Source organism: Staurois parvus, unplaced genomic scaffold (assembly GCF_062004578.1).
Source record: "Staurois parvus isolate SC_StPar_1 unplaced genomic scaffold, SC_StPar_1.0 ptg000453l, whole genome shotgun sequence".
NCBI classification, from domain to species: Eukaryota; Metazoa; Chordata; class Amphibia; order Anura; family Ranidae; genus Staurois; species Staurois parvus.
Window position 1 is genome coordinate 3,102,501 of NW_028318249.1, and position 14,432 is coordinate 3,116,932.

General features: G+C 46.3%; 1 protein-coding gene across 6 annotated transcripts in view; it reads right to left on the minus strand.

Annotated features, from left to right (window-relative positions):
* MSRA (methionine sulfoxide reductase A) overlaps positions 1 to 14,432 on the minus strand; it is a 515,786-nt gene that overhangs the window by 141,469 nt on the left and 359,885 nt on the right. For 4 of the 6 annotated variants that reach the window (XM_089688761.1, XM_089688756.1, XM_089688757.1 and 1 more), the window contains one exon: positions 2,109 to 2,215. In XM_089688761.1, coding sequence (XP_089544887.1) covers positions 2,109 to 2,215 — 107 coding nt within the window. Of the gene's footprint in view, positions 1 to 996; positions 1,067 to 2,108; positions 2,216 to 14,432 lie in introns of all 6 variants that reach the window. The other 2 variants (XM_089688760.1, XM_089688759.1) reach the window with 1 other exon arrangement.

Below are 14,432 nucleotides of genomic sequence, written 5' to 3' on the forward strand. Positions count from 1 at the left end.
ATTACATAAACGGCTGTACAGGAATGAGTAAATGGTTCAGGAGATGGTCGACCAGCGTCATGCTCAGCAGATAACAAAATTCCCTGGATCGCCATTGGCAGCTGCCTGATATCCTGGCTGCAGTCGGATTTGGAAACATACACTGTACTTTTCCTTTTAGTAACACTGACTGGACCCCAAACACTGTCTAATTCACTTTATCATGGTCACTGGATACTTGGCCTCTCACGATGCTGCGATTTTTGGATTAAGGGGAATTGGAGCAGCAAACTGCTTCCTAATATCATCTAGCAAAGTACATTTACAATGCTCTTCCAGCCTACCGCACACTGTATGGGTATACTGTATCTGAGCACAGCGGGCAGAAGGTGATCTTTCGGGCAAGGACAATATAACTTTCTAGACCACCCCAAATTCCATTTATAGGATAGAGACTTCCCAAAGCACAGGTCAACTGGTGTTCCACCCAAAGTGTCAAAGTCAGGACGGCCCAGCCTGAAAGTTTGGGCTCAGTTGTATGCGACTCATATCCATGTTTAGGATTGCACAGCCAAAAGTATACATTCGCCAACACAAGTGGTTGTCAACTTATGAGGTAAAGAAGGCTTCAAGTGTGGCCCTGATATTACTAAAGGACCACACATCATGTTCAGTATATGTAATGCTAAAGAGAATTGTCGAAGACCGCATACATATTAGAGAAGTTGATGGCGAGATACTCTGAACAACTACAGGTTTGGTTGGAGACTGGAGATAGTTAGGGACTAGGGACTGGGGGCAAGGGCCAGGATAAGGGTTGGGCAGGAGGGGAAGCCACGCAGGGTGCAGGGGTAGGGGAGGGTGCCAGCTCACCACATGCAAGCTTTAGATCAACCAGGGGGCCGCAGTTTCATGCTTTTCTGCCAGCTACTGCTGTCACGCCATGCTCCAACATACCATCTCTCCACCCCATCCACCCACAACTGACACAAAAACACAGCGTGCACATACAATTACCTTCTAGCCACAAGAAAGCAAGCCATTGGCAATGTAGAGGCAGTGCACAGTCCATGCCAACCTTGGACAACTGGAGCAAGGGGAAAAAGAATGGGCACAAGGTGGTATACCGATTGTATGAATTAGAAGGGGGGCACAGTTCTGCATCCTTGTTCTGAGAGCTGGACAAACCTGTCCCGGTACTGCTGGGGTCATCCATGAGGATAGCAGAGGTCACTGCTATTACCCCTTTGCTAGAGACTACTGGGATGCAAGGGCCAGTAATTATGAGATTCTTGTGGCCCTTGGGCAGGTTGGGAATCTGGCAATTGGATGTTCCAACCAACTTGATCAACATCCAAAATGATAAGGATTAAGCAAATAGTTTCTATTGCTCCCTATATATAGGCTGTTGACCAGATTAAAGTATAGACCACTATAAAACAGATTTCACACCAGGAGGTATTCTAATCCTTGCCAAGACCTCTGTCCAACATAATGTGTATCTCATGTCTTCAAAACTTCAAAAACGTTCATATCACTTAAAAAGTCTTTTGAAACTTTTACTGGTTAGGAGCTTTAGCCAACGTGTTTTGGGGGAAAAGGATTATCCCCTTCTTCAGGGTTTGAACAGCTGATTGTTTACATTTCCGTTAGTACACAGTAGTCTCACTTTAGGTCTCCTGGTGCATTCCATCTTGATTTTACCATCTGTAGCTCAAGCCTTGAGGAAGAGGGAGTCCTTTAACCCAAAGCATGATGACTGTATCTGATGCTCTTAACCAATTAAAGGTTTAAAAATTATTTTTTTTTAAGTGATACAAAAATTAGGTGTCCTTTACTACACAGCCAATAATTTATAATTTGTTGATAGCAGCCTAGGAGCAGAACAAGGTCCATACAAACCATATTTTTAACAAGAAGTTGCCTCCGTAAAGGCAATAATAATCAAGGAGAAGGTACTTTAGTATGCATTTGATATTCACTAAAACTAATTTTCATTTCATTGGTGCAGGGCTATCACATATCTACCAACATTGTGAAAATCCCTCAGGCCATAAAATGTTTTATTATAGTCTGTGTCCCCATTGAAAAATGGTCTATGGTGATGTGTATAATCCTGTTATTCCTACCTTCTGGTAATCTTCTTTGGATTTCAAGGCAGCTTCCAACTGTTCCTTGTTATAGGTGTAGATTGCAGAGCGATACATTGTTCCAACATCGTTGCCCTGACGCATCCCTGAAACAGTTGAAATAAAAGATTGAAACTGTTAATAATAAATAACCTTTTAGCATTCAAATGTGATAACATCTGTGTGTACTTATTGGACAATTTCATGCTCCCAACTTTGTGGGAAGAGTTTGGGGATGGCCCCTTCCTGTTCCAACATTACAGCGCACCAGTGCACAAAGCAAGGTCCATAAAGACATGGATGAGCGAGTTTGGGGTGGAGGAACTTGACTGGCCTGCACAGAGTCCTGACCTCAACACAATAGAACACCTTTGGGATGAATTAGAGTGGAGACTGCGAGCCAGGCCTTCTCATCTGACATCAGTGCCTGACCTCACAAATGTGCTCCTCGAAGAATGGTCAGACCTTCCCATAGACACCCTCCTAAACCTTATGGACAGCCTTCCCAGAATAGTTGAAGCTGTTATAGTTTCAAAGGGCGGGGCCAACTCAATATTGAACCCTACGGACTAAGACTGGGATGCCATTAAAGTTCATGTGCGTGTAAAGGTCCCAATACTTTTGGCTGTATAGTGTATATTAGTCCAAAAGGTGGGAAATATTTTTGTAGATTGCCTTAAAAAAGTATTCCTACCCCTTTAAATTTTCCACATTTTCTCATGTTACAAAAAACATTACAAAGAATATAACAGAATATGCAAAAAGGAAATAAAGGCTGCAAAAATTGAAAGCGAACAACAGATTGCAAAAGATAGCAGGACCAACCCCAAAAAATTCTTCAAATCTATTAATAGTAAAAAGGTCTGGTCCGAGCATGTAGGCCCTTTACAAAATAATCTAGAGTGGGTGACTGGGGACAAAGAGAAAGCAAATTTTATTAAATACCGTATTTGCCGGCGTATAAGACGACTTTTTGACCCTTGAAAATCTTCTCAAAAGTCGGGGGTCGTCTTATACGCCGGTACACATGTTAGGGGGGGCTGCGGCATTAAGTACAGGGGTTTGCAGGGGCTGACGTCTCTTACCTGGATCCAGTCCCACGACGATCCGGTCCAGGAAGCGCGGCGTCTCCTTCAGTTCGGCCACTGGATGTTCGTGCGGCTGCGCGGCTCCGCCTCCTCACCGGTGATTGGCCGCCAGAACTGTAGCTCAGGAAAGGCACACAGGCGGCCAATCACCGGCGAGGGGGCGGAGCCGAGCAGCCCCGCGAAAATTGAGTGCCGGAGCAGCAGGTAAGTGCTCTGTGTAGAGGTGCTGCTGCAACCACATATGCTGGCTGCAGCAGCACCGTACTAGAACAGGGTCAGCAAGTGTCAGTGGGAGGAATAGTGCCCCATCATTGGTGTCACTGATACCAATGATGGGGCACTATTCCTCCCACTGATACCAACGATGGGGCACTATTCCTCCCACTGACACCAACGATGGGGCACTATTCCTCCCCCCCACTGACACCAACGATGGGGCACTATTCCCCCCCCCACTGACACCAATGATGGGGCACTATTCCACCCCTCACTGACACCAATGATGGGACACCATTCCTCCCACTGACACCAATGATGGGGCACTATTCCTGCCACTGATACCAATGATGGGGCACCTATTCCCCCCACTGATACCAATGATGGGGCACTATTCCTCCCACTGATGCCAATGATGGGGCACCATTCCTGCCACTGATACCAATGATGGGGCACTATTCCCCCCACTGATACCAATGATGGGGCACTATTCCTCCCACTGACACCAATGATGGGGCACTATTCCTCCCACTGACACCAATGATGGGGCACTATTCCTCCCACTGACATCAATGATGGGGCACTATTCCTCCCACTGACATCAATGATGGGGCACTATTCCTCCCACTGGTGTGCATTGGAAGAGGGGTAGTCTTATACGGCGAGTATAGCCCAAACACTACATTTTAGCAGGAAAAGTAGGGGGTCGTCTTATACGCCCAGTCGTCTTATACGCCGGCAAATACGGTACATTCTTCAGTTCTGCGTATACAAAGGAGTATGGGGGAGCTCTTGTCCACAATGGGCATGGTATTGACACAGCTCCAGATGATCCACATTGGCTCACAATTGATATGATTCAAAAATATTTAGACAGAATAAAGGTGAATAAAACAAAAAGGCACATTTTTGATTCCAGCGGGCATGATGGTGTCTTTTGGCATGTAAATACATGTTTCCTGTGCTTGGTTTAAAGAGTGTTTTGGACAAAATATATCCATCTGATTCTCACCTGAGCTCCAGGTCAAGAAAGACAAGGCTTCTCCCACTGATGACACGGGAGAAGCTGATTCTGAATGGGTTGTTCTTGCAGTGGTCTATAAAACCATCAAGCTGTACATCTGTGCTATCTCAAATGATTAAAATGTCATCAATATACCTTGCATAAAGGGCCAGGTTCACCCTGAATGGGTTATTGGACCAAATGTACTGACGCTCCCAATACCCCATGAATAGATTGGCATAAATAGGGGCAACCTGGCACCCATAGCCGTACCCTGTATTTGTCTAATGTTTCACAAAAAGAAGAAGTTGTGCTTGAGGGTAAAACTGATATCGTATAGAACTTGGGCCTGTTTATACTGAGACTGTTGATCTTTTGACAGGAAGGAACTGGGCACTGAGTATTCATTAGCAGTACTGGGCACTGAGTATTCAGCAGCAGCATTGGGAGTTGAGTATTCAGCAGCATCACTGGGCACTGAGTATTCATCAGCAGCACTGGACATTGAATATTGATTAGTAGCAATGGGCAAGGAGTATTCATCAGCAGCACTGGGCACTAAGTATTCCTCAGCAGCACTGGGCACTGAGTTTTCATCAACAGCACTAAACTCTGAATATTCATCAGCAGCACTGGGTACTGAGTATTCTTCAGAAGCACTGGGCACTGAGTATTTAGCAGCAGCACTGGGCACTGAGTATTCCTCAGCACCACTGAGTATTCCTCAGCAGCACTGGGCACTGAGTCTTCCTCAGCAGCACTGGACACTGAATATTCATCAGCAGCACCGGGCACTGAGTTTTCATCAACAGCACTAGACACTGAATATTCAACAGCAGCTCTGGGCACTGAGTATTCCTTAGCAGCAGCACTGGGCACCGAGTATTCCTCAGCAGCACTGGGCACTGAGTATTCCTCAGTAACACTGGGCACTGAGTATTCCTCAGCAACACTGGGCACTGAGTATTCCTCAGCAGCACTAGGCACTGAGTATTTAGCAGCAGCACTGGGCACCGAGTCTTCCTCAGCAGCACTGGGCACTGAGTTTTCATCAACAGCACTAAACACTGAATATTCATCAGCAGCACTGGGTACTGAGTATTCCTCAGAAGCACTGGGCACTGAGTATTTAGCAGCAGCACTGGTTACTGAGTATTCCTCAGAAGCACTGGGCACTGAGTATTTAGCAGCAGCACTGGGTACGGAGTATTCCTCAGCAGCACTGGGCACTGAGTTTTCATCAACAACACTGGGCACTGAGTATTCCTTAGCAGCACTGGGCCCTGAGTCTTCCTCAGCAGCACTGGGCACTGAGTCTTCCTCAGCAGCACTGGGCACTGAATATACTTCAGCAACAATGGGCACTGAATATACTTCAGCAACACTGGGCACTGAATATACTTCAGCAACAGCAAAGGGCATTGAGTATTCATCAACAGCACAGGGCACTGAACACTCTTTGGCAGCACTAGGCACTGAACCCCCATCATAGGGGGTCTGGATGTGGTTAGTGGAGAGCTAGTCTGCATCTACCATGCAGCTGTGCAGCAACAGATCACTTCTAATAGTGATGTACTGCTGGCTGCAATCAGCCTGCAATAGATCAATATAGCAATGACCTATTGCTGTAAGGCTGTATGGTAGGTACAAACCAGGTCTCCACTAACCACATCCAGACCCCCTATGAAGGAAAAAAAGTGTAAAAAAAATAAAAGATATTTAAGTTTATATATTGTCAGGGCCTGGGTTTGAACCTATAACCTCTACTGTGTCTGGCAATGTCTATTCTTGCTGAGCCATCTGGAATGCTGCACAGCTCCCTGGAAAACTCCTTGAATGATCCTGGCTTGACCTTGTTTGTCGTGAACCTTGAACCCTTTGCTCCTCCTGTGAACTTCCTGATTCAAGCCATGTCTCTGCACTTCCTGTTTGCCAGATTATTGTTCCTTCTCCAGCCAACATTTCGCTCTCGTCTCTCCTGCTGCCATCCATACCATCGCTACCAATTGACCTTGGCTTGTTCCTTGACTATGCTTCTGCCTGATCCCAACCTGTAACCACTTGTTATTGACCTTTGGCTTGTTTAAGGACTACGCTTTTGTTTGATCCTGTCAGGGCTCCCGGTAAGACCAGAGATGCGTGAACTGACACAGGGAAACGCAGGCTCAAGTATGGTGTAACAATATAATTTATGAAGGGTTATACACAAATATAACGCACAATATAACAAAAACCAAACCTCCAACTGATAATGGAATGTACACAGATAAGAGCAGTCAGGGCTGGCGAGGTGGAGTGGTCAGGCGGGCCGGGTCAGGAATCATCGGGCAGACAAGACACAAAGGAGTAGGCAGAGCGTAGTCAGACGGGCCGGGTCAGGAACAATCAGGCAGACAAGGTACCAAAGGTGCAGGCTGGAGAGTGGTCAGGAATAGCCGAGGTCAGGACAGGCGGAGTTCATTCAGGGTCAGGATCAAGCAGAATCAGGAATCAGGCAGGAAGCAGACAGGATGCAGGTACAGGGGCTCATGGGAAACATACACCAGGGCCCTGACTGCAGGTCTGGCCATTCCTTTAAATACACTTCCTGCAATCAGCCTCAGGTGATGGCTGACTGCAGGAGTGAGCTTCTGGTTGCTGAGAGCACCCGCTGGCCAGCCCTGGTACTGCAGCCCACAAGGCAGGTGAGTCCCACCACCATTGGCAAGTCCATTCCTGACAGATCCCTACCTGCTATATCTGCTACTGGACCCCGGCTTGCTCACCCTTTGTTGGGGCGATCCTGAGGCCTGCAACCTGGTACTAACACACAGCAAAACCTATCACCACTGTCAGGAGATCTAGTGAACACTGGTTAGTGCTTAGACCCCACATCTTAGGTGAACCCATGTCATCTGCTAGGGTGACCTGCTGGTATACCCATCTTGCTGGGTGGTGGGAGCCTCTCTGCTGCTATAGCTACTGGTATTGGAGGAAATTATATTTAATATACTTTTTTTTGTTAAATTCCCCCCAAAGGTCCCAAAACTGACCTTGGATAATCTGGATGATATTTGCGTGTACTCAGAAAGTGTCAAAAGGCCATGTGGATTTAGCGATTGTAAAACTGTAAAAAAGTTGCTGTCACGCTATTTTGTATCCTCCCTAACTTGATCTTACCACGATGTTATGACAATTGTTTACACAAACTGACTTTTTCCCTATGTGTGCGTCACAATGTAGCGTCAAAAGCGGACTAAAACCCTCCTACAATGCAAAATGCTCTACCATTCTGCTACATTACATAGAAGTCATATTTATAGTATGTAATATCATTTAACAGATTTTGAGGTTTTTTTTGTGGGGGGGGGGGTACATTTATGGGGGTGCATACATTACCTTCATAATGTGTTACGAAAAAATTAAAGGAAAGTGTCATTTGTTTCTGATTTTTCAATACTTTTTTCCAAAAATATAATATACTAGAATATGCCACATACACCATAGCTTTGTTCACATGGGGGTACATAAGAGGTGTTCTGTGCATCCCTGTGCAGTCAGTCCCATTGCTGCCAATTGGGATGCAAGGGATCTGTTATACTGAAAAGTAAAACACGACTCAATATAATGTATGTTTTTTTAAAAAAGTTACATTTTGTCTCGTCCCTTAAAATCCTTCTCCACTTGAAGTCTAAGCCGTGACCTTAAAGAAGATGAAAAGTCTAAAACTGGCTGTCAGTGACAAGCCTCAGCGCCTGCAGATCCTCAATGCAGCAGATTAACCCCGTATACTCCCCTGGAGGGGGAAGAGAAGGGCATGCAGCAGCAGCTAGCTCAGGGCCCCATCCACTGGGCTGCACAGAATCGACCCCATGTTAATGAGTCACTTACTGCTGCATGCACATTGCACACAATGATAAGAAAACGCTTTAAAGTGGACCCAGCATCAGATGTATTCTTCATGTTAAGTGCAGCATGCTAAATAATGTATCAGTGTGACACTCCCAGCTATTTGTTACCTCTCACAGAGATCACAGTACAACCCTTGACAATGCCTTCATCTATTGTGTTGCTCCAGAAGGACAGCACCATCTTTGTTTAGGTGTCATCCAGGGATGCTGGCTCAGAGATGACCTAGTCATGTCAATCTTGGTGCCTGTGCACTTCTTGGTTGTGTTCACAAAAGTCTGAAACAGATTAGCCACAGTTATAGTCTCTCACCTTGCTATAAAGTTACAATGTTGCAGTCTGATCACAAGAGGGAGTAGGGGGACTGAGGAAATGCTTCCTCCTGCCTGCAGCAGACTCATGACATCATCTCAGCCTGAGCAGAGTTACTAGACTAGAATTTAAGGGTGATTCTCTCTAAATCATGTACACTATGTGAGTGCAGGGCACTATGTTGATGCCCCCTCAGAGGGAAAGTCCATGACGCTCTGCATTCACAGGATGTACCAAGTCTTTCAAGTTGAATGATGCTGTCTTTGCTGTTCTGGGTTGAAAGCCAGTGCCCTCACTCTGCCAGGTGGAATGACTCTGTCCTCACTCTTCTGGGTTGAATGACACTGTTCTCACTCTTCCAGGCTGAATGACGCCGTCCTCATTCTTCCGGGTGGAATGACGCCGTCCTCACTGTTCCAGGTGGAATGATGCGGTCCTCACTGTTCCAGGTGGAATGATGCGGTCCTCACTGTTCCAGGTGGAATGATGCGGTCCTCACTGTTCCAGGTGGAATGATGCGGTCCTCACTGTTCCAGGTGGAATGATGCGGTCCTCACTGTTCCAGGTGGAATGACGCCGTCCTCACTGTTCCAGGTGGAATGACGCCGTCCTCACTGTTCCAGGTGGAATGACGCGGTCCTCACTGTTCCAGGTGGAATGATGCGGTCCTCACTGTTCCAGGTGGAATGACGCGGTCCTCACTGTTCCAGGTGGAATGACGCGGTCCTCACTGTTCCAGGTGGAATGATGCGGCCCTCACTGTTCCAGGTGGAATGATGCGGCCCTCACTGTTCCAGGTGGAATGATGCGGCCCTCACTGTTCCAGGTGGAATGATGCGGCCCTCACTGTTCCAGGTGGAATGATGCGGTCCTCACTCTTCCAGGTGGAATGATGCGGTCCTCACTCTTCCAGGTGGAGTGATGCGGCCCTCACTGTTCCAGGTGGAATGATGCGGTCCTCACTGTTCCAGGTGGAATGATGCGGTCCTCACTGTTCCAGGTGGAATGACGCCGTCCTCACTGTTCCAGGTGGAATGACGCCGTCCTCACTGTTCCAGGTGGAATGACGCGGTCCTCACTGTTCCAGGTGGAATGACGCGGTCCTCACTGTTCCAGGTGGAATGACGCGGTCCTCACTGTTCCAGGTGGAATGACGCGGTCCTCACTGTTCCAGGTGGAATGATGCGGCCCTCACTTTTCCAGGTGGAATGATGCGGCCCTCACTGTTCCAGGTGGAATGATGCGGCCCTCACTGTTCCAGGTGGAATGATGCGGCCCTCATTGTTCCAGGTGGAATGATGCGGCCCTCACTCTTCCAGGTGGAATGATGCGGTCCTCACTCTTCCAGGTGGAGTGATGCGGCCCTCACTGTTCCAGGTGGAATGATGCGGCCCTCACTGTTCCAGGTGGAATGATGCGGTCCTCACTGTTCCAGGTGGAATGATGCGGTCCTCACTGTTCCAGGTGGAATGATGCGGCCCTCACTGTTCCAGGTGGAATGATGCGGCCCTCACTGTTCCAGGTGGAATGATGCGGTCCTCACTGTTCCAGGTGGAATGATGCGGCCCTCACTGTTCCAGGTGGAATGATGCGGTCCTCACTGTTCCAGGTGGAATGATGCGGCCCTCACTGTTCCAGGTGGAATGATGCGGTCCTCACTATTCCAGGTGGAATGGTGCGGTCCTCACTGTTCCAGGTGGAATGGTGCGGGCCTCACTGTTCCAGGTGGAATGGTGCGGTCCTCACTGTTCCAGGTGGAATGATGCGGTCCTCACTGTTCCAGGTGGAATGGTGCGGTCCTCACTGTTCCAGGTGGAATGGTGCGGTCCTCACTGTTCCAGGTGGAATGATGCGGTCCTCACTGTTCCAGGTGGAATGATGCGGTCCTCACTGTTCCAGGTGGAATGGTGCGGTCCTCACTGTTCCAGGTGGAATGGTGCGGTCCTCACTGTTCCAGGTGGAATGGTGCGGTCCTCACTGTTCCAGGTGGAATGGTGCGGTCCTCACTGTTCCAGGTGGAATGGTGCGGTCCTCACTGTTCCAGGTGGAATGGTGCGGTCCTCACTGTTCCAGGTGGAATGGTGCGGTCCTCACTGTTCCAGGTGGAATGATGCGGTCCTCACTGTTCCAGGTGGAATGATGCGGTCCTCACTGTTCCAGGTGGAATGATGCGGTCCTCACTGTTCCAGGTGGAATGGTGCGGTCCTCACTCTTCCAGGTGGAATGATGCGGTCCTCACTCTTCCAGGTGGAATGATGCGGTCCTCACTCTTCCAGGTGGAATGATGCGGTCCTCACTGTTCCAGGTGGAATGATGCGGTCCTCACTGTTCCAGGTGGAATGATGCGGTCCTCACTGTTCCAGGTGGAATGATGCTGTCCTCACTCTTCCAGGTGGAATGATGCTGTGCTCACTGTTCCAAGTGGAATGATGCGGTCCTCACTCTTCCAGGTTGAATGACATTATCCTCACTCTTCTTGGTGAAATGACACTCCTCAGTTTTCTGGGTTGAGTGGTGGTGCCTTCACTCTTCCAGGTTGAAAGACACTCTCCTTACTCTTTCAGGTTGAATAACGCTGTCCTCATTCTTCTGGGTGGAATGACACTATCTTCATTCTTCTGGGTCCTCAATCTTCCAGATTGAATGACACTTTCTCATTCTACCAGATTGAATGACACTGTCCTCATTCTTTTGGGTTGAGTGGTGGTGTCTTCTCTCCTCTGGGTTGAATGACATTATCCTCACCCATTTGGGCTAAATGAATGTGTCCTTACTCTTCTGGGTGGAATGACACGGTCCTCAGTCTTCCGGGTTGAGTGGTGGTGTCTTCACTCTTCCAGGTTGAATGACCCTGTCCTCACTCTTCTTGGTGGAATGACGCTGACCTCACTCTACACTCCATGCTCAGTACCCTCAGCTGTCTCCTATGCTCCACTGTCGGGGTACCCTCTGCTGTCTCTTAGATACACTCCACTCTCAGTACCTTCTGCGGTGTCTTAGGTACGCTCCACTGTCGGTACCCTTTGCTGTTTCTTAGGTACGCTCCACTATCGGTACCCTCTGTTGCCTCTTAGGAACGCTCCTGCACTTACTCAGCATGTCCTTTTCTCCATAGAACTGGGCCCCTTTCTGTGACAATACACACAGGGAAAGAGACAGTTTTTACAAGAATATAGAGGCCATTAAAAGTATCTGAAAAGACTTTTCTCTCTCTCTGACCGGAGAGTCTGTTTAAACCAGCGGAAGCCTTGACTGTGATGAATCACCTTCATTATGATGGAATAATGTACAGAAAATCAGGGCGGCGGATTATTAGGCTATAAAAGCGGCAGTGCTTACACCGTACAGGAGCCGCCGTCTGTACATCGTTATATCAGGAGCTATTCCTGTCCCTCACCTCCAGCTCCATACATATAGATTAAGGCGCTTTATAATTAATTCCTTTAAAATGAACATCAGTGTACATTTCTCCGCAGATTATGATTAATGGAGCCGACGCACACAGACTGACAAAGAGAAGAGGAAATAGAGGATATAATAGGAGGAAGAATGAGCATCGTGTGGTCCAGAAGCTGGAGGACTACAAATCCCAGCATAGCCTGTCATAAAAAGCAAAAACCAAAACTTTTTTTTTTTGATTGAGGAAAGGTTTAAACCATTTTTGGTCCCATCGTGAAGATTCCTCTTATTTCCTGTTCTGTTGACACAGCAGGAAGTGAAAAGGAATCTCTTAAAAGTGAAGGAACGTTTGATGAACCACAATATCTGCACACATCTGCCACAGGTTTGTAGGACCTGGTAAAGCCTCATGGAACGTCAATGCTTGCGCACAATCCTGCAACCCTCCCTGTGCATGTACAGAAAGCAGCAGGTCTTTGCCAGTATATGGGACCTAGACCCACATTATGTCTGCCCATGCGTGGGATAGACAGTATTTCCAAGATGGCAGCACTGGAGCAAAGGAAATCAGAAGAACTTTTGGCTGAAAGGAGGACAATGCTGACTGGTTTCTATGCAGAAGTGAGCCTGATTTTGCAATCTCCAGCATTAGTAAATAATCCCCACATTTATGGGCAGTCAATGGAGATTACAAGCAGCAGGGCTTTTTGTTTTTCTCAGAGACTAGGTGCAAGTACTTCCTCCCTTGTCTCTGCCCCCTACCCACCTCCAAGCATGTTCCTCAGGTCCATTCCCTACCAACCTCATAGCACCGTCCCTTTTAGAGAATACAGAACCAAGTATCATTTTGTGATGTTAAGTAATTTGTAAGCAAGAAAAGCAGTAAAACAGATCACATGCAGCCAACAACGATAGATCCCCCCAGCAACAATAGACCCCCTCATCAACAATAGTTTCAGGGGACACTTCCCCCTTCATCAAGGTCACAACACAACAGTAAAAAAGTTTATAATTTGAAATAAAAGAAACAACACGTTTCCGGGGACACTCCCCCCTTCATCAGGGTCCCAACAGCATAAAAGTTTATTACCTAAATAAAAAATGAAACTGCATGTTTCAGGGGACAATCCCTCCATCAGGGTCACAACAGTATAAAAGTTTATAACCTAAAATAAAAAAAAGAAACTGCATCTTTCAGGGGACACTCCCCCCTTCATCACCGTCACAACACAACAGTATAAAAGTTTATAACTTGAAATAAAATAGAAACAACACATTTCAGGGGACACTCCCCCATTCATCAGAGTCACAACAGTATAAAAGTTTAGAACCTAAAATAAAAAAAGAAACTGCATGTTTCAGGGGACACTCCCCCCTTCATCAGGGTCACAACAGTATAACAGATTATAGCAAAAAATAAAAAAGAAACTGCATTTTTCAGGGGACACCCTCCCCTTCATCAGGGTCACAGCACAACAGTATAAAAGTTTCTAATTTGAACGAGAAAAAAAAAGGAAAGACGTTGCAAGGGACAATCCCCCCTTCATCAGGGTCACAACAGTATAAAAGTTTATAACCTAAAATAAAAAAAAAAATGCACATTTGAGGGGACCCCCCCCCAATCAGGGTCAAAACAAAACAGTATAAAAGTTTACAACTTGAAGTTAAAAAAGAAACAAAACATTTCAAGGGACACTCCACCCTTCATCATGGTCATAAAACAATAGTATAAACGTTTATAACCTAAAATAAAAAAAGAAACTGCATGTTTCAGGGGACACTCCCCCCTTTATCATGATCACAACAAAACAGTATAAAAGTTTATAACTTGAAATTAAAAAAAAAGAAACTTTGCAGGGAACACTCCCCCCTTCATCAGGGTCAAAACAGTATAAAAGTTTATAACCTATATTAAAAAGAGAAACTGCATGTTTCAGGGGACACTTCCCCCTTCATCAAGGTCACAACACAACAGTATAAAAGTTTATCATTTGAAATAAAACAAGAAACAACACGTTTCAGGGGACCCTCTCCCCTTCATCAGGGTCACAAAACAACAGTATTAAAGTTTATATCTTGAAATAAAAAAGAAAAAACAAACACTATAAAATACTAAATATTAAGTATTGTCAAGTATAAATCACTTCTAGTACTCCCACGCCAAACCAACAAAATGATAAATTAGTGTTGTGCTACTCTGTGCAAAATGAATAAATTAATATATCACTATATACATCTCATGAATAAAACTTAAACATAATTTATCAACAACATACAAAAATTAATAAAGTCCAATGTGATCAATAGTGAAATAGCCTCTGTGCTTCTTAGCCAATGACTAGAGTTTGTGTCAGTGATTCCACTTAAGCGCTCCACCACACAAAGAATAATTTGTGTCACCTCAAACTAAAATAGGAT